The sequence below is a fragment of the Erithacus rubecula genome (assembly GCF_903797595.1).
Source record: "Erithacus rubecula genome assembly, chromosome: 18".
Classification (NCBI taxonomy): domain Eukaryota; kingdom Metazoa; phylum Chordata; class Aves; order Passeriformes; family Muscicapidae; genus Erithacus; species Erithacus rubecula.
In genome coordinates this window covers 1,521,060-1,540,057 of record NC_136670.1, presented here as the reverse complement: position 1 = coordinate 1,540,057, position 18,998 = coordinate 1,521,060, and the positions used below count along the sequence as shown (strand labels likewise).

Sequence of the window (18,998 nt, the reverse complement as noted above, 5' to 3'; positions counted from 1 at the left end):
TGCAAACGCTCGGAGCAGAGGCCAGGAGGTGGGGTTTCCTCTGGCATCGGTGGGCTTAGAGCTGTTCTTGCGGGACAACTGGGTCTAGATTTTCCATGGCTTCATGGCAAAGTGTGGCAATGGGACATGTCCCCTCCGATGGCAGAGTTGAGAGGTATGTCCGTGTCTGGAGAAGAGTGGATGGAGGGAGGTCATCCCTTGGCTCTCGCCTTGCTGTCAATTACACTGACCAGGTCACCGTGAGACCCACCTGAGGCCTCTGAAGGGGCAGGTGGTGCCAGTGGGGCAGACTCACCCCGGGCCATCTGTTGGGCTGGACCTCCTCCCAGGGCGATGCTCCACAGGATGCTCAGTGGAATTGGCTCACTCCTCCTCAGTGGAATTGGCACCCTCCTTTGCTTCTCCCTCACTGTGCCTGGCTGATGGGCCTTTTCCTTTCAAACTCTTCTCTCTTTCTTTCCCTTGTTTGTTTTTGAGTCACTGACATTCGATAGCCCTGCGTCTGAGCTCTTTCTGAATGTCTCCTATCAGACCCATTGTTTTGCATCCATCTGCTTCCACCAGTGCACTGAAGTGCCTCCAAGCTGGCCGAGCTTTTTTTTTTTTTTTTTGTCTGACCGAACCTTTTTGAGATAATTCATTGCCAACAAACTTTTGGCACAATCCAATTGAGTCACCTTCTGTCCCCCAGCAAAGCCACTGCTGTCAGAAAGGTTTCGGTCTCCATGCTTGAGTTGTGTTTGACTCTACTCTGTGATGTTTGCTGCAGCCTTCCTTTTCCTTCTCCTCCTCCTCCTCCTTCTCCCGCCGTGTCCCCCCGGTGCTCACGGGCCCCGTCTCTCCACAATTGTGTCTCCTTCAGAGAGCGGGCGTGAGGGAGGGCCCCGAGGAGAGGGTGAAACCGCCCCGGCACAGGGCCCCCGAGAGTGACACCGGCGACGAGGAGCCCGACCAGGAGAAGGACTCGGTCTTCCTCAAGGACAACCACCTGGCCATCGAGCGCAAGTGCTCCAGCATCACGGTCAGCTCCACCTCCAGCCTGGAGGCAGAGGTGGACTTCACCGTCATCGGGGACTTCCACGGCACCGCCTTTGAGGACATCTCCCGGAGCCTGCCCGAGCTGGACAAGGACAAGAGCGAAACTGAAGATGAAGGCCTGGTTTCCCTCCAGCACACTGACAAAGTAGTTCCTGGACTGGAAGAGGATGTCAAAGGCAGGGATAAAGTCTCGCAGGCCAGCCCAGATGTCTCCCAGCCAGAGGTACACAGGGACACACTGGCCGGTTCCGGCCCGGTGCCATGGTGCCTCGGTGTCCTCGTGCCCGCCACTGCCTGGCGGCTGTGCGCTCCCGGCCGGTTTTGGGGAGCATGCTGGCTGCCACCCCGTTCCTGCCTGGTGCACGCTGTGTCTGTGGTGCATGGCTCTGTCTCATGCATCTGCTAACCGGGAGAAGTCACTGTCACCTCTCGGTGCCTGCGTGTGGCTGCCCCCCCTCAGCCCACGGCAGCATGTGCGCCACAGGGAGGGGACATAGCACTAACCATTGGAGCTGTCCTCCTGTCCTGCATGAGCTCAGTGACTGCTCTGTGTCGTGCAGAGCCGTGTGCTGCCCACTAACCTCTCTGGTCATGCCGGGGCTGGGAGGGATTGGACTCGTGGAGCCACCCTGGAGCTTGTGGAGGGTCACTGTGTGCTGGGAGAGATCATAGCAGGGCTAACAAAATTGCATGTGCATGTGTGTGGGGCTGAGTGCATGCACAGGGATGGAACAGCAGAACCAGCCCTGGCTCCATGTCTTGTTTCTGTGTTGGGCTAGGGCAATCTCCAGTCTAGCCCCCCAGGGCAGTCTCTAGCCCTGCAGGTAAGTCCCCAGTGCTGGTCAGAACTGCTGACCTAGTCCAGACCTAAATCCAGGAAAGAGCTGCAGAATTGGAGGGAGCTGTCTCTGAGCCACCTGGAAACCCTGGTGTTGAGTGTCCAGTGCTGTGGCCATGAGGAATCCACTCCAGGGCCAGTGTGGGCAGGGAGCTGTTGGCTCAGGAGTACTGAGCAGTGCTGAAGCATCTCCTGTGCAGGAGCCCTTGGCAGCTCCAGTTTCCTACAGCAGGGCAGTGCTGGCAGCCTGTGTGCTCTGACATCCCGGGTGTACCCAGAGCCACCAGGAGCTGCTTTGGGTCACAAAATGGTTGTGGCACATGCATGAAACGGGTTTAGTGGGTCTTACTTGGTTTTCAAAGAACAGTTTGTCCTTATCCGTGGTGTCTATAAATCTAACTGAAAAGTCCCAAGGACAAAGCAGCAGGCTGATTTGGGGTGTGTGGGTCACAGGGCACTGTGGATGGTGCCCATCTGCCCAGGGCAACAGCCCAGCCCTGCTGTTTTACCAGGGAGGACTCAGTGTGACAGTCACAGGACATCCTGTGTCAGAGGAGTGGGGCAGGGATGCTCTGCCAGGGGCTGGTACACAAGAAGCACAGAAGCAGAGTGGAGGGGTTGGAAGGGACCTTAAAGATCATCTCTTTCCAGCACTGTGCCATGGACAGAGCACTCAGGGCTGTTGGCATCGTGCCCCAGGGCCTGGCTCTGCTGACTCTCTGCTGTTCCTCTTGCAGCCTTCAGCCCCAAAAGCAGACACTGTGACTGTGAAGAAGCCTGAAGCAGAAGGCTCCACTTCCCATCGGGTCAGCACCACAGACATGGCCCAGGTGATGTGGTGGCTCCCCAAAGCCCCAAAGAGCTGAGCCCCGAGGCTCCCCAAAGCCTTAGTCCACCAAAGCCTGTCCCTGGGGCATTGTGGGGTCGTTGGGGGCCTCTGCTCACCCTTGGCTTGCTGAAGTCCCCAAAACACAAGCTAAAGCCCAGCCAGTCTGAGTGCCCCTGGCCCCACCTGCCATGCCATGTTCCACACAGGAACATCTGTAGTGGGTGACAGCCACCAGCTGTGAGTGGCTCATGGCCCTCCCTGGTTTCCTCTGGCCACCGGGATATGGCCACACTGTCCCTGCAAGTGTCACTCACTCCCTGGTGGCACCTCCAGGCTCACCTAGTTTCCTTTGCCCTGGCAGGTGGATGGAGGCACCCCAGGCAGCAGGGATAGCACCACCACTGCCCAGGCTGGTGCCACAGAGACAGCACTGGTGACCTCAGTAAGCAGGGCTGGCCCTCGAGGGTGGTCCCTGTGGTCCCCATGCTCCAGCAGGAGTGACCAGGGCCAGCTGTGCTGGGGGGACCCTGCATCACTGGGGGTGTCTTTGGAGGGTGACACCTGCCACATTTGCCCCATGCCAACATGAGCCAATGTGCCCATCTGCTCTTCTTGCAGGATCATGGCACCAAGGCTGGCAAAGGGGCTGCTCCCACCACAGACCTTCGCTCCCTGTCACCGGTGAGGGGGGATGTGGTGCCACCAGCCAGGCCAAACTGGGGAAGGCAGCACTGTGGGGCTGGGAGTGGGTGGGATTAGTCCCACTGGGCCCCCTGCTGTGTTCCCAGCACTTTTACCTGGCTCATGTGTTGGTACTGGGAAGAGCAGAAGGATGCTCAGAAGGCTGGGGAGCAAGGAGTCAGGAGACCCTGACCTGTGGGCTTTTTACTGTGCCAGATCCATACCTTGGTCATCTGCTTGATCCCAAAAATACCCCAGTCCCTGGTGGGCTGAAATGCACTTAGCTCCCAGCATCCTGTGGGGTCACCCAAAGCCACCCACAAAGTTTCCTGACTCCCAGTGGAGGTGATGGCTGCTAACCATCCTGCCCAGCACAGCCCTTCCTCTGGAAAGGGATCTCTTACTCCATCCCCTTGTTTTGAGGGAGTCCAGCCTGGCCAAACACCAGGTGCTGCCTCAAGGTGATCCCTTTGTGCTGCAGGGAGAGCAGAGCTGGCACTGGGGCTGGGGTACCAGTGCATCCTTCCCAGTCTTCCTTCCCAACCTTCCCAGCCCTTGGCACTCGCAATGGACAGAGACAGAGGCAGCCTGAGAGCTCTGTGCTAGAGTGGCCCTGGGGGCAGGTGGGGAAGAGTCAAAAGCAGCCATGAGACCCTGTGTCCCCTGCAGAGGCCCTTCCCAGCAGCTCAGGCCTGTGATACCTGTGGAAACCTCCCTATCCCCCCAAGCCTTTGGTGCAGCTGGAAGCACAACTTGGTGCCTTTTTCCCCTGCCATGCTGGGCTGCGTGGTGCATCCTAGTGGGAAGGTGGGAGCTGGGCTGGGGGCTGCCCTACACTGTCCCCTGAGTCCCCTGCTCGTGTCCTGCAGGTCTCCAGCAGCTCTGCTGGGAAGGAGGTGCTCACCAGCATATTCAGTGCCACTGCAGAAACACTCTCCACTTCCACCACCACCCACGTTACCAAGGTGAGAGCAGCCCCAGGGCTTCCTGAGGGCCACTGGAATTAGGGGGTGGGTGCATTTATATTGTGCTTGGTACAACAGAAAGGGCCCCTCTCCTTGCAACAAGCCAAGAGCTTTGTGCTGTCCCATGGGAATGGTGATCCCACAGAGTCCTCTGTGTCCCATCCAGCCAGGTGTGACCACAGCAGGCAAGCACAGCCAGGGGTGTGCATTCAGCCAGGGGCAGGCCAGGGGTGGAAAGTGAAGCAGAAAGGCTGCAGCAGAGGGTCTCACCCATGGCTGTTGCATCCCCAGATTAAATACATGCTCTTCTACCAGAGAGCAAGGGACAGGATGAGAGGAAATGGCCTCAAGTTGTACAAGGGGAGGTTTAAATTGGATATTAGGGAGAATTTCCTCACAGAAAGGGTGGTCAGGCATTGGCACAGGCTGCCCAGGACAGTGGTGGAGTCCCATCCCTGGAGTGGTTTCAAAGATGTGTAGCTGTGGCGCCTGGGGCATCGTGGCAGTGCTGGGGGAACGGTTTGGCTTGGTGATCTCAGAGAGCTTTGCCAGCCCCAGTGATGCTGTGGTTCTACAAAGACAGCAGCAGCTCTGAGAGCAGCAGGAGGGTGCTTGGTACCTGCCCCCAGCTCTTCTTCTCCACTGTGGGCTGCTGTGCAGTCACTCTTCTCCCTGGGTTAGGGCAGTGGGAGCTCTGCTGAATTCCAGGGAAGTTCTGAGGGGATGCTGGTGCTGTTCCTGCTCCTGTGGTTCCTGTGGCAGCTCCCCTGCCTGGAGCTGGCTGCTGGGACAGGGGTGAGAGCTCTCCTTCTCCTCCCACAGACTGTGAAAGGAGGGTTCTCCGAGACCCGGATAGAGAAGCGCATCATCATCACAGGAGATGAAGATGTGGACCAGGACCAGGTAGGAGCAGGATGCCCTGCCTTTGCCTTTTTCTGGTTGTCCCTGCATGCAGCACTGCATGTTTCTACTTCTGGCTGAACCTGTTTACTCCTTTTGTCCAAAATCTGACCTCCAAGGTTCCAGACCTGTCCAGCAGGGCGGGTTCCTGTGGGTGCAGTGACCCTTAGGCCATCTCCCACCATGAAGCCATGGCAAAGGTCACATCCCAGTGCAGAACAGAGTGATGGTGTCACTTTTTTACAGTCATAAACACATTTATAGGTGCCCTTTCTCTGCTGAAATACTCCAAAATGATCTGGGTCACCTCTCTCTTCCAGCACAATCACTACAGGCTGAGTCTCTGCAGGTGGTGGCATTTTGCCTCTTCTCAGTGTCAGAGGAGAAAAAGTGGCACACTTCTGTTATGAAATAACAAACACTGACAGGAGTTTTCAGGGCCAAAAGGTCATTTTCCTGTGGCCTCACTCTTTGGGATTTGTCACTTAAGGAAAAAAAAAAATTAGAGATAAAGTAATTAAAAGGCTCTAAAATTATATTTGGAATTATAGTAATGAACTTGATAATTCCTGTAGATTTTTCAAATGTTTTCCTTTGCCCAGGTTTCAGTAGCACATCTGTACAGAAAAAGAGCAGAGAAAGGCAGCACGTGAGGGCTCCCAGTCGTGGATGAATTCCCAATCGTGCTGGATTCCCATGCTGGGCTCCAGCCTCTTTGCCAGGCTGCTCTGGGTTCTGCTCTGAACCCCTGCCTTCCTATCCTCCTGGAATCCCACTCTGCTCCCAGGAATCCTACTCAACTGCAGTCAGGGTACCTGATTACAGGCCAGAGAAGATAAATGCTCTCTTTCACCCTTCTGCTTTCCAGGCACTGGCTTTAGCAATCAAAGAGGCAAAACTCCAGCACCCTGACATGCTGGTAACCAAAGCTGTGGTGTACAGAGAAACAGAGCCCTCTCCAGAGGAAAGGGACAAGAAACCTCAGGTAAGTGGAGAAGCTGTCAGGTGTGATTTACACCTGCTGGTAATGGGGTGGAACAGTCATGGTCTCTGGTCCTCAGCAGCCACAGGTGCTGGCTGTGGTGGCTCTGGGCACAGCTGCCTGATTGTGGTTAGGAAGACACTACCATGCCACCAATGCTGTGGATGTCACCCTGTTCTGCTCAGCACAGGGCTCTGAGGCATTTGATGTAAAAAGGAAAGGACCTGCTCATCTCCCTGGGGTGGGGAGGGAATGAAGGGACCTCAGGTTTGTGGTTTCAGAACCTACAGGTTCTGCAAAGCCAAAGTATCAGACCAATGTTGGCAAAAACAATAATTTATTTACAAAAACCATATAGTTTTTCAGTCCCACCCAGATCCACAGGTTGAGTTTTTTATATGCACACAGGTGCAGGCAGCAGCACACAAGGTTTGTACCTCCCTGCAGACACCCCAGAGCTCTCACAGTCCCAGACACTTCTCTGGGGCTTAGTGAGTCCTGCCCCACCCTTAAGCCCCTATTTGACCCCATTCCCCCCTGTCAGGCAGGAGCTGCAGCTCCTCTGGGTTGGCACAGCCATCAGACCCCTGTGTGGGAGCAGTGGGGACAGAGGTGGAGAGGAGAGGGAACAGTTTTGGGAGCTCTGGCAGCAGCCAGGCTGCAGGTGCATTTCGAGAGGCTCCTCAGAGCTGGGATTTTCTGTTTCTTTATCATATGAAGGTTTTCAGTGACAGCTTTTAAGCCTGGAAAAGCAAGAGGCTTATGGAGCTGGCTTGTCCTGTCCCACAGTACAGACAAGTCCAGACATTCCTGCATCCCACAGGATCCACCCAGTTTTAGTTGAATGGCTTAAAGTGAGGGAACAGCAACTCCCCCTCATGCCCTTCATGCACCAACACCAGCCCAGTGCCTCAATTCCTGCTAATTAACAGAGCTCTTGCTAATTAAATGGGAACTGTGGCCCCAAGTGTTTGCAAAGTTTCTATCCAGTGCTCTCATCCAAAGAGGAGCCTCCATGGATTACCACTCCATGACTTGGTCCTTTCCATCTGCCTTGCACAGGAATCTTGACCAACATGTTCCTGGAACATCTGTATTCCAACCTGGAGAACAGGGAAGAAGGAGCCTTCATGCTGTATTTGTCAGCAAGATATAGACATCCTGGCTGCAATGTTCATGGCAAGAGACAAAAATTTTTAAAAAAGGAATAGCAAATATATTATATATATATATACATACATACATATATATATATATATAAACAGGAAACAAAATGCATCCTTGCACTGCTGCTATATGCTGGAAACGAATAGCAAACAATACCACCAACAAACAAAGCCAACCCTCTGCAGATAAATTGAAGAATTTCCTGGATTGGTGATCAAATCAGATTTAAAAAGTCATAATAATTACAATAATCTTGGTAACAATACAATAAGCCACCATCTTGCATGTTACATGAAAGGACACACAATCATGAGTTCATTTGTTGCACACTGAATGGAAAGGAAAACTGCTTTGCAACAAAGCAAGTAAGCAAACTGAAGTAAAAAAAACACAAGCAGAAGCAAAACCATTCCCCACCTCTGGAAAGAAGAGAGAAAAACATTCAAGTTATGACCTTAGAGTTATTTTCCAATTCACAGGTGTCATTTCACCCTTCTCATTCCATGCTGGTTTTTTGCATTTTTTGGGGGTTCTGTTAACTCTTCCCCTTCCCTTCCTTATCTTCTCTGTGCACTTGTCCAACCTCTTGTTCTCTGAAGGTATTTAGGAATGGGTTTCATTTCAGACAAAGCAGATGATATGTACATGGTTTCTCATCTCTCACGAGCAGCCTGTGGGGTTTCATATGGATGTGCATTTCAGTTCTGTATATTATTCTATATAAGGGAGGGGGAGGGAGGGAACAATGCCAAAATAATTCAATAGTGCTAGTACAGATGATGCCAACATCTTTAAATTATTAACTCTTGGAGTGACTGTGGTTGGTGTACTAGGAGACTCTTAGATCACACGTGGGACTCTGAGTCCTGCAAGAAGGGAATGGGAAAGGTTTTGGCTGCTGCTGGTTGGGGGGAAGGGGAGAGGGACAGGAGTGTGCTGCTGGCTGATCTGCAGCATGTGCTGGTGTGGTTTGGAGGGGCAGCAGTCACCTGGAGGGCACAGAAGGCTCCAGCTCCAGCTAGCTGCCCATGGGCAGGATGGGCTCCCAGCCCCCCAGAGCCACAGGATCAGCTGGGAGCGAGGTGGGAGCCGCAGGGCTCAGGGCTCCCCTGCAGCCTGCAGAGCCCTGCCGTGGGTGGGGTGGGTTTGCTTTGTTTCTGCATCCCAGTAATGGAGGTACTTGAGTTCTGTAGTAGGGTGAAAGACAGAGGGGCTGTTTGTTCTGCCTCCCCCACTACCCAGAGTGTGATGGCCAAGGGCTGGGGCCGGCGCTGGCAGAGCCATGGCCGCGCTCCCTGGCCTGCCTGGGGATGGGCAGTGGAGGCACCGCGCTGTGTCCATCCCTGCAGAGTGTCTCCAGCATCCCAGGCTGCATGGGAGAGCCCAGCAGGCCTCAGTGGAGCTGCTCCCAGCTCAGCCTTCAGCCACAGGCTCCCTCCAGGGCTGCCTTTGGAAGGGGCTCGTGGGCCAAGCCCAGGGCCCCGTACACTGTGAACCAGGCAGTTCGGGTCAGCTCGGAAACCAAAACCAGAAAGGAAAGGGAAGAAATGGGTTTCCTTCTGGGAATTGTCTCTAGCTCCTGCAGAAACAGAAGGGCCCATGATTCTGCACCATTTTGCCTTCAGTCTCCCACCCCTGACAGACTGTGCCCAGGACCAGGAGCGTTCTGCCAGGCCCTGCCAGGAGCACCTGAGCCGTGAGGATGCCGTGAGCACACCCTGCTCCCACCTTCGCTGTCCCAGGAGGGAGCTGCTCCCTGGCAGTTGCTCTCCAGTTGCTCATCAGTGAATCTGTTCTCCTGGCAGAGAGGTTCCTCCTGCAGGCATGGAAGGCAAGAGCACAGGGCTGCTGCCAGTACCAATGCCCAGCTTCCAGCCACACACCTTCAGAGAGCACACCCCCAAGCTAACAACAGTTAAGGCAGTTGCAAGGAGGCTCTTTTTCTCTCATTTGCATTCCCAATCCACGCAAGCCAGCCATGCCCAGCAGTGGCACTGCCAGGGTGGTGGAGGGCCAGCTCCTGCCCCCTGTGCTGGCATTCACCAGTGCAAGACACAGTTCAGGGCTGGGGGAGGCCACCTGGATCAGGGACCTCCGCAGCTCACCCGAGGCCCCTGTGCCATTGAGCAGCTTTGGGCACTGTGCACAGCCTGGGCAGTGAAGGTTCCTGTGCCATTGAGCAGCTTTGGGCACTGTGCACAGCCTGGGCAGTGAAGGTTCCTGTGCCATTGAGCAGCTTTGGGCACTGTGCACAGCCTGGGCAGTGAAGGTTCCTGTGCCATTGAGCAGCTCACAGAGCTGGGCTCCCTGTGCTTGGGCTGCCGTGAGTTCCGTGTGCAGTGACAGCCCCTGGCTCCCGCAGCGTGCTCATGGGTGGCAGTGTTCAAAACGTTGTTTGTTTTGGATTTTTTTCTTAAATAAAAAAGAGAAAAGGAAAAAAAAAAAAGGAAAGAAAAACAGCTCACTGCTTGTTCTCCTGGTGAGGTGTGGCTTTCTGCTGCTCAGCCCCAGCCTGCCCATCACCACACACTGTTTTGGATAGCTGGCCACTGCTTGTTTTCTTCCAGGGGCCTTTTCTGTGGAAAGGGGTGGGAGACATGAGTGCCTGTTTTTACCCAATCCCACAAATTCATTCCGAACCTGGCCTGCGATAGCATGAGTAATAATAACAGTAACAGTAATAATAATAATAATAATAATGATAATAAAAGTATTTATTTTTATTTGAGAAGCACCTTACCAACCAACTGCAACGCTCTGTTGTTCCTTCACTAACTCTCCTTTTCTCTTCCCTTGTTCTCCCTCTCCCCCTTTGGTCATACTCCTTTTCAGTGCTCGGTGGTGTATGCGTGTGTGCTCACTGTTCTTGTATTCAATAAAAGTGAAATAAATGTGTTTGATGCTAAATCAGCCTGGGGCCTCAGTGGACTCTTTCCTACTGAGAGGATGGAGAAGTGAAGGGGGAACTTGCGACAGGGGGCACTGCACATGGAAATACCAGGCTTTGTCTAAAGAGAAAATCATAGAAATCATGGAATCCCAGAGTGGTTTGGGCTCCTGCCACAGACAGGGACAAATTTGACTAGACCAGGGTGCTCCAAGCCCCATCCAGCCTGGCCTTGGACACTCGCAGGGATCCAGGGGCAGCCACAGCTGCTCTGGGCACCCTGTGCCAGGACCTCAGCACCTTCACAGTAATTGTTTTTGCAATTCCCTCCCAATATCCCATCTGACCCTGCCCTCTGGCAGTGGGAAGCCATTCCTCTTCTCCTGGCATTCCAGGCCCTTACCCCCCTCCCTCTCCAGCTCTCCTGGAGCCCCTTTAGGCACTGACAGGGGCTCTGAGCTCTGCCTGGAGCCTTCTCTCCAGGTGAGCAGTCCCAGCTCTCCCAGCCTGGCTCAGAGCAGAGGGGCTCCAACCCTCTGCATCTCCACAGCCACCTGTGGTCTCATTCCAGCATCTCCACAGCGCTGCAGACCCCAGAGCTGGAGGTAGCTCTGCAGGTGGGATCTCACCGCACCGAGGGCTGATGAAGATGTTGCCAGGTCGGGAATTGGGGTTGGTGGAGCCGGGAGTGGCTTCCTGCGGCAGGGGCTGAGCCTCGGACACAGGGGAGGTGGTTGTGAGAAGGCTCAGGATGCAGGGAGGTGATGGGAACTGCCCCTCTCTGGAGACCCCGACTCTGCTGTCCTGGGAGGGAGGACGTGGTGCTGGGACAGTGTCTGCCCTGCCTAGTCTGTGTGCCACAGGGATCCCCGTGTGTCTGTCCGGGGGATTCTCGGTCCGTCAGTCCCAGGCACGGCTCTCGTCCGTCTGTCCCGCTGCGACGGGGGGAGCACGGAGGGCCCAGGGAATGGCAGCCAGCTGGGCGGACTGGCGACCGGCTTCGGGGACAGCCTGGCAGCGGGGAGCAGCCGCCAGCCATGGAGAGGCAAAGGGGAGCAGCGCCGGGCTGGGAGATGGGGATGGGCTGGGGAACAGGGACCGGACAGGGACCGAGCCGGGGATGGGCTGGGGGAACAAACACTGAACGAGCCGGGGACGGGCTGAGGAACAGGGACCGGACAGGGACCGAGCCGGGGATGGGCTGGGGAACAGGGAACGAGCCGGGGATGGGCTGGGGGAACATGGACTGGACAGGGACCGAGCCGGGGATGGGCTGGGGAAACAAACAGGGAACGAGCCGGGGATGGGCTGGGGAAACAAACAGGGAACGAGCCGGGGATGGGCTGGGGTAACAAACAGGGAACGAGCCGGGGACGGGCTGGGGAAACAAACAGGGACCGAGCCGGGCATGGGCTGGGGGAACGGGGAACGGGCCGGGGATGGGCTGGGGAAACAAACACGGAACGAGCCGGGGACGGGCTGGGGAAACAGGGACCGGACAGGGACGAGGATGAAGCGAGGACGATCGGGGATCAGTGCCCGCTGTGCCCGGGCACCACCCCAGCCCAGCCCAGCCCGGCCCGGCCCGGCCCGGTCCCTCCCGGCTCCCCCGCGGCCGGGCGGGGCCCGCACGCTCCTCCCGCCGCCGGCCGGAACCGCCGGGCGCGGATATCCGGGCAGGGCCGCTGCGAGCGGCTGCGGCAGCCCGGCCATGGCGGGGCCCCGGCCGGACCCCGAGCTGGCCCGGCAGCTTTTCTTCGAGGGCGCGGCGCTGGTGGTGCTGGACGTGCCCGAGGGCACCGAGTTCGGCATCGACTACAGCGCGTGGGCCGTGGGGCCGCGGTTCCGCGGCGTGAAGATGGTGCCGCCGGGGCTGCACTTCGTGCACTGCAGCGCGGCCGGCGCCGGCGGGCGGGACGCGGGCCCGCGCTGCGGCCGCTTCCTCAGCCTGCGGCGCCGCGAGGTGCGGCTGCTGCGCTGGGACCCCGCGGGCGAGGCCGTGCGGCCCGAGCCCCCCGAGCGGGGCGAGGCGCTGCGGGAGCGCCTGCAGGAGCTGGATCCCTTCCTGGGGCCCTACCCCTACGAGACGCTGAAGAAGTGGGTGTCGCTGAGCAGCTTCATCAGCGAGGAGGCGGCCGAGGAGCTGCAGCCCGAGAGCGGCCAGATCTGCGCCTTCGCCGAGGTGCTGCCCGAGGCGGCGGGGCAGCACACGCGGGACCGCGCCGGGCAGCGCCGGCCGCCGCTGGGCGCCGAGTGCCGCAGCTACGCCGAGGGCCTGGCGCGGCTGCCCCGCATGCGGCCGCGGGCCGGCACCCAGATCCGCTTCTCCGAGCTGCCCCGGCAGGCCTTCCCCGCCGGGGCCAGCCCCGCCGAGATCACCCGGCACAGCATGGACCTGAGCTACGCCCTGCAGCGCGTCATGGAGCAGCGCTACCCCGGCCGGCCGCTGGGCCTGCTCGGTGAGCGCCGCCCGCGGGACCGGCAGCGCGGGGAGAACGGCAATTCCGGGGGGAAACGGCAATTCTGGGCAAAGACACGGCTCGGGGGAAGCCGGGCCGCTTCCTGCAGTGACAGAAGTTTGTGGGGTTTTAGCGGCCGTAGGGGCTGTTCGCATTCCCCGGAGGAGGCTGCGGCTCCTCTCGAGGGGCGGCTGCGATCTGTGTTCGTGGGACCGGAGACACAGCCAGGGAACGGCTGGAGCTGACACGGGAAATTCAGGTTGGGGGTTAGGAAAAGGTTGTTCCCAGAGGTGCTGGCAGTGCCCAGGCTGCCCAGGGAACGGGCACGGCCCCGAGGCTGCCGGAGCTGCAGGAGTTTGGACAGCACTGCCAGGGATGGACAGAGTGGGCGTGTTGGGGTGTCTGTGCAGGGACAGGGGTTGGACTGGAGGATCCTTGTGGGTCCCTTCCAACTCAGGATATTCTGCAATTCTGTTCCATGACTCTCTGGTGTGGGAACATGGTGCTTCAGCTCAGATTGCCCCAGATGGAGTCAAAAGCAGCAGTGGCACCCTGGTGTGTGGTGCTTTATCTGCTCACTGAAGCTCTTGAGGACGCATCTTACAGAGCCCTGGGAGCATCAGGTGGGGCTGGGTACCCCCAGTCCCCCGTTGCTGTTTGGTTGGGCAGGGGTGTGGGCTCCAGCTGGTGGTTCCTGCTGCACTCCTGTCCCTCCCTGCCCAGCTCCCTGTGCTGCTGGTGACAGTGGCAGTGTCCTGCTGGGGGGACACCAAAGCTCCCAGAGCTCAGCTGCTCCCCAGCCTGGTTTGCAACTGATACCAGTAAATGCTGAGTCTCTGGAAGTCCTGGAGCAGGTTTTGTTGGATGGAGTGAGAAGCCCTCCCAGCTTCCCAGCTGGAACCCAGGCTTGGAATAAGCCTTTGTTTGTCTCTTCTTCCATATTTTGTATGCTAATGTTATACAATTTATTCTTTGTCAAAATTACCAAAGACAGCTGCAGGATGTAGAGAGAATAAATTACCTTAGGGAATGATGGCAAAGCAGTTGATTCCAAGCATCCAGTGTGCTGAACCCTGGCTGTTAATTCAGCAAGGCAGACCCATTCATTGATGTACTGCTGACCTCTCCCAGAATTTCAGGACAGTAGTGTTTGCAGTGCCATGTGCTGCTGGGCACTCAGCACAGCAGGGTGAACTCTCAAAATAACAGCAGAGTCTGGCTGGATGTTTGGGTTTGGTTTTTGGTGTTGGTTGCTGTCTTTCAAGTTCCTCTGCAGTGCTGGTAGTCACAGGTGACCTGCCCCATTTTGCTTTGCTCCAGCTCTCCAGGGTCAGTGTTTGAGGTACAAATGCACTTTGCAAAAGCCATACCAGGGTTTACAAATCATTTACAGAGCTTTGGGGAGGACACATTCCCAGGATATCTGTTTATTATGATGTGCTTTGTTTTGTTTCCCTTCTCTGAACCCACACAGCTGAGTTGCAGTTTGCCTTCATCTGCTTCTTGATTGGGCACGTGTATGATGCCTTTGAGCACTGGAAGAGGCTCCTGAACATCCTGTGCCACTCAGAGGAGGCCATGGGGAAGTACCAGGACCTTTACATCAACCTCATTTCTGTGCTCTATCACCAGCTCAACGAAATCCCAGCAGATTTCTTTGTGGACATTGTCTCCCAAGACAACTTTTTAACCAGCACCTTACAGGTGTGTTTGTGATTGTTCCCTGGGAAATGGGAGTGGGAGGGAGGGCATCCATCAAATTTGGGGAAAAGCTGCCCAAGGAATTAAGCTGCATGGGAGATGGGAGCCTGTCCAAGCACACAGAGATTTACTTTTACTTTTTCCCTCTGTTATTCAGCAAGAAATTCAGCTCAACAGCTACAGGAGAGGCTGGGCTAGTGCAACATGGCATCTGTTTGATATTTCCAAAATGCTGTTCATTCTTAAAAAGACAACACAAAAAGCTTTGGCATGAAGGACTGATGATGATTTTTAAATGGTTTGCTTAGTATGCAGGGAAGCTGCAGCAAAACCTGATTGAGCTAAGGGCAGTGATAGTGTTCAAGAAGCTTTTCCATTCCTTAGCACAGCTGAGGATTTCCTGTAGTCAGGCTCTTATCCAGAGGGAATTTATGGTTATTCCAAAATAGAAGAGATGCTTCTGCTGAGACAGGTGGGGTCACTGGGCTCAGCCCCAGTGAAGCCAGTTACTCCACTGATGGTGACCCTGCTGACAGTGCAGCAGACTGGCTTAGTTTACAGAAAAAAAGCCCAAATCAGACACACTGATAAAGCTGAGCAATGGGAGCCAGCCCTGCAGGAAGCTGTGGGTAGTTGTGCTACAGGTGCTCTCAGAGTTTGGTGCCCTCTCCTCTCCCAGGGAGCAGTTCCAGTCCTCTTGTTAACCCCAAGTTCTTGCTGTAGTTTTGGGGAGGGTGGAGGTGTTGGGGTTTAATTGCTGAGTAAAATGGGGAAGCATTGCTTTAATCAAGTGACTTTCAGATTTTTCAGTTGTGATTCTTACAAGTCTCATGAGGGTTTTAATTTATATTTTATTTCTGTTGGTAGATCTTATCCATTCCATTATCCTGGACAGCCCAGCTGTGTTTGCAGCATGCTCAGAGCAGTGCTGTCAGTTCCCAGCAGTGCCCAGAATATGGCAAACAACAATTCTCTCCCCCTGAGGGGAATTTGGGAGACCCTTATTGCTGGTTCTGGCTGCCTGAGTCTTGTCCACCCCTGGGCTCTGCCAGTCTGTGTTTTACTCCCTCAGCAGGAGCTGGGCTGGTCACCCCCAGGTCACTTAGGGATCACCCTTCAGCCCTGGCAGGAGTCACCACATTCCCAGTGGCAGAGGAAAGCCTTGCAAACTGAGCCCTTCCCCATTTCTCTGCTCCCAGGGGATTTCCCTGGGTGGTGCCAGGGAAGCTCTGAGCCTTACCCCTCACTTTACACCCAGCCATCAGCTTAGAGCTCTGGGGGAGGGCACTGTCTGTGCAGCTTCTGCTCAGCTCTGGAAACAGCAACTTCATTTTTGGAGTTTGATCCAAGGTGAGAAAAGCACAGCACAGCCACCAGTGACTGTGCAGCCCTACCAGTGCTTAAAGGAAAAAAAAAAACAAACCAAAAAAAAACCAAAACAACTTGGTGAAATAACTAATGTGCAGTTCATTGAGAAGAAGTGGGACGTATAATCTTCTAATGATTTTCTTCCCTACCAGCAACATTGTTGTGTAAGAGTTCTGTTAGAAAGAGACAGTTTTCCAGTAGAATGAGCAAGGAAAAGGCAAATGTTCATCCACAAAGCAGGAAATTTTGCTGCTCATTGTCAGTGTTTAACCCAGCTTTCAGTAGGTCTCCCCCAAAGAAGAGGCTGCATTTTCCCAGAGGAGATTTCTTTTTATGGCAGTTAGTTGTGGATCACAAGTTGAGGAGCAGCAGCTCCAGGCTGATGGGAGCTGGGCTCTGGGGCTGAGTGCCCTGTTAATGACACACAGGTGCTTTCCTCTGAGGTGCCAGCACAGGCTGGGGATTGTGACATGTTTAATGTGTTTGGGGATGGAAGGCAGGTGTTCCTCCAGACTTCAGCACCCTGTGCACCAGGGGGTGGCTGTGCTGGGCATAACCAGGCTTTTTCCAGAGAGCCCCCATTCCTCTCTGACATTCAAGGTATTTTCATTAAGTTTCCCCTGCATGCCAAAGTCTTGGTAATGCCATATTACAAAAATACTTGGGGAGATCTCTACCCAGGGAAACGAGGGGTGCAATTATCTACTGGCCTTTTGGACATTGCTGGAAATTTGCCTACTAGTATTTAAGTTTTTTTAGTTCCTTTTGTCAAGATGTTTTCCTTTGCTCACACTTTGGCATATTTCAGAATTCCACAGTACAAATTCAGTTACAAACACACTCCTGCTTCAGACAAAGTTCTTACCTGAGTGCAGATATTTCTGATGCTGACTGAGTGGTGTGAAGGCAGGATGGGTTTGGGCTGTGAGGTGAGAGCTGTGGGCTTTGGTTGGGTTCCCCCAGAGCTGGAGTAGTCCCAGGCTGGTGGATCCTAACCTGGCTCTCTCCTGGTGCTCCTGTGTCTCTGTAGGAGGAGATGTCCAGCTGGTGCCATGGCTGAACTCTCCCTGTGCTCTTTGTTTCAGGTGCTGTTCTCCTGCACCTGCAGCTCTGCTGTGGATGAGACTCTGAGGAAAAAGGCTGAGAAGTTCAAGGCTCACCTGACAAAGAAGTTCAAGTGGGACTTTGAGGCAGAGCCTGATGACTGTGCCCCTGTGGTGGTCCAGCTGCCTGAGGGTGTGCAGGTGGACTGAGCCAAAGGCCCCCTTAGGAGCAAACAGCTTCTGAAATGACCCTTTCCTTCTGTTCTTCAGCCTGGCCAGCTTCTTAAAGGCTGTTTCTGAAGCTGATCCCCTTCCTGTGGAGAAGCACATGTGGTAAACCCAGGGGGATGCTGAGCTTTGTGAGGAGAGCAGAGGTGTTGGAGGAGTTTGAGTGTTGCCATGTGGCTGCTTTGGACACCTTGGAGTTTTCCCAGCCCTTCTGCAGCATCTCCTTCTAAAACACAAACCACATACTAAGTCACAGAATCATTAAAGTTGCAAAAGTTTTGGTATCATGGAGTTCAGCCCTAAATCTAACACTGCCACAATCCTCCTGTCCTCTGCATCCCTGCTCCCCTCTCCTGCTGGGCTGGAGCTGATGCCCTGCTTGGAGAGCTGTGGTTCAGGGCTGTAAAGCCCATGGAGTGGTTCTGGCAGCCCAAACCAGGCTCTGAACTGAAGTTCATCTTTTCCTGGGCTCGTGTTGCAGTGTGTGACCATGACTGTTGCATTGCTCTGTTGGGTGCTCACTGTGATTTAAATGTTGGGGAGGTGGCTCAAAGCCACAGCAAAATTCCTCCAGTTTCATACACCCTGTACCTCAGTGTCTCATTCCTGTTCCTCCCTTTGTGTTAAACCCTTTTGTATTTACTGCTGGCACTGTTTTGCCTGGTGTAAAAGAAAGTGAACACTTTGGTGACAGGAAATAGTTATTGGACTGTAACCCAGGTATTAAAGACCAGAGCCAGCATGAGATAAGGGATCAAATTTCCACATGAACTGGATCCTTTGTTTTGTCATAATTGGAAATCCTATGTTTTTGCTCAAAAACAGTGACTGAAAATTAACAGTTTGTAATGGTCAGGTCCCAGTGATGAGCTGCACTTTAGCAGCTGAGAAAAGAGAATATAATTGTACTTCCATTGTGGTGGGTTTTTCCTTTTTGCAAGGTTGCAGTACGGACAGCTAATCATAGAATTGTTTGGACTGGAAGGGACCTTACAGACCATCCTGTGTCACTGCTGCCATGGGCAGGGACACCTTCCCCTGTCCCAAACTGCTCCAAGCCCCATCCATCATGGCCTGGGACACTTCCAGGGATCCAGGGGCAGCCACAGCTGCTCTGGGCACCCTGTGCCAGGGCCTCAGCACCCTCATAGAGAACAATTCCCTCCCAATATCCCAGCCAGCCCTGCCCTCTGGCAGTGGGAAGGCATTCCCCTTGTATTTGACCTTACAAAATGTCCCTGTCCCTCTTTATAAGCCCCTTTATATCTCCTATTACCTCTTACTAGAGATATACCCCACTGTCCTTCTGTGGGGTCAGAAACAAAAGCAGCAAAGCTTCAGCTAAATGTAGGTGGAGGTTCTCAGAATCCAACTGCTTTATGTGATCCCACTGCACATAGGAGGCAGCTTGTTGGATGTTTACAAGGTGGGGATATAAATTTGGGTGGGGGGGAAGAGTAGGAGTCAGCAGGAAGGAGGGTGTGTGTAAGTGGCAACATGAAATAGAGAAAACATTCTCTTGCCCTCCCAAATCCTTAGAGGATGGCAATGCTGCCCCTTCCTCCAGGTGAGGTGAATGTTGTTATTCCAAAGCAGAAGAGAGACTGATGAGTGCACACACTGTGCAAGCCCATGCAGTGGGATTTGGGGTGTGTTTGCAGCTCTGGTTCCGTGCTGGGTTGGGTCAGGAGCTGTGCAGGGGCTCTGAGGCCAGAGCTCCATCACCTCCTCCTGGGGAGTGTCCAGCTGCCAGGGCTGTGCCAGAGCTGTGCCAGGGCAGGCTGGCACCATTCCTGCCTCTGCAGGGCTTCCCTGCAGGCTGGGCTGGAGCAAAGCCCTGCTCAGCACAGGGGAGGCAGATCCTGTGGGAATCAGCAGGGCTGTGAGTGGGGACCCCCAGTGACCCTGCAGT

At 54.9% G+C, this 18,998-nt stretch overlaps 2 protein-coding genes across 5 annotated transcripts in view; both read left to right on the top strand.

Annotated features, from left to right (window-relative positions):
* The window catches only part of EPB41L1 (erythrocyte membrane protein band 4.1 like 1), a 58,481-nt gene extending 50,605 nt beyond the window's left edge, over positions 1 to 7,876 (top strand). For 2 of the 4 annotated variants that reach the window (XM_079321974.1, XM_079321975.1), the window contains 8 exons: positions 863 to 1,261; positions 2,614 to 2,706; positions 3,067 to 3,147; positions 3,324 to 3,386; positions 4,256 to 4,351; positions 5,174 to 5,254; positions 6,120 to 6,236; positions 7,296 to 7,876. In XM_079321974.1, the coding sequence (XP_079178100.1) occupies positions 863 to 1,261; positions 2,614 to 2,706; positions 3,067 to 3,147; positions 3,324 to 3,386; positions 4,256 to 4,351; positions 5,174 to 5,254; positions 6,120 to 6,236; positions 7,296 to 7,304 (939 nt within the window). In that variant the 3' untranslated portion in view covers positions 7,305 to 7,876. The remainder of the gene's footprint in view (positions 1 to 862; positions 1,262 to 2,613; positions 2,707 to 3,066; positions 3,148 to 3,323; positions 3,387 to 4,255; positions 4,352 to 5,173; positions 5,255 to 6,119; positions 6,237 to 7,295) is intronic. The other 2 variants (XM_079321976.1, XM_079321977.1) reach the window with 2 other exon arrangements.
* A 4,064-nt stretch (positions 7,877 to 11,940) lies between these two features.
* On the top strand, positions 11,941 to 18,000 carry AAR2 (AAR2 splicing factor). The gene is made up of 3 exons (XM_079322024.1): positions 11,941 to 12,746; positions 14,221 to 14,450; positions 16,901 to 18,000. The coding sequence occupies exons 1-3, from the start codon at positions 11,999 to 12,001 to the stop codon at positions 17,066 to 17,068; spliced, it is 1,146 nt and encodes a 381-aa protein (XP_079178150.1). The 5' UTR covers positions 11,941 to 11,998; the 3' UTR covers positions 17,069 to 18,000.
* The last annotated feature ends 998 nt before the right edge of the window (positions 18,001 to 18,998 follow it).

Bases quoted from the DNA above. Each gene is read 5' to 3' on its own strand.
- AAR2 (XM_079322024.1), top strand. From the start codon at position 11,999: ATGGCGGGGCCCCGGCCGGACCCCGAGCTGGCCCGGCAGCTTTTCTTC. The intron at 12,747-14,220 runs GTGAGCGCCGCC...GAACCCACACAG, and splicing joins CCGGCCGCTGGGCCTGCTCG to CTGAGTTGCAGTTTGCCTTC. The intron at 14,451-16,900 runs GTGTGTTTGTGA...TCTTTGTTTCAG, and splicing joins TTTTAACCAGCACCTTACAG to GTGCTGTTCTCCTGCACCTG.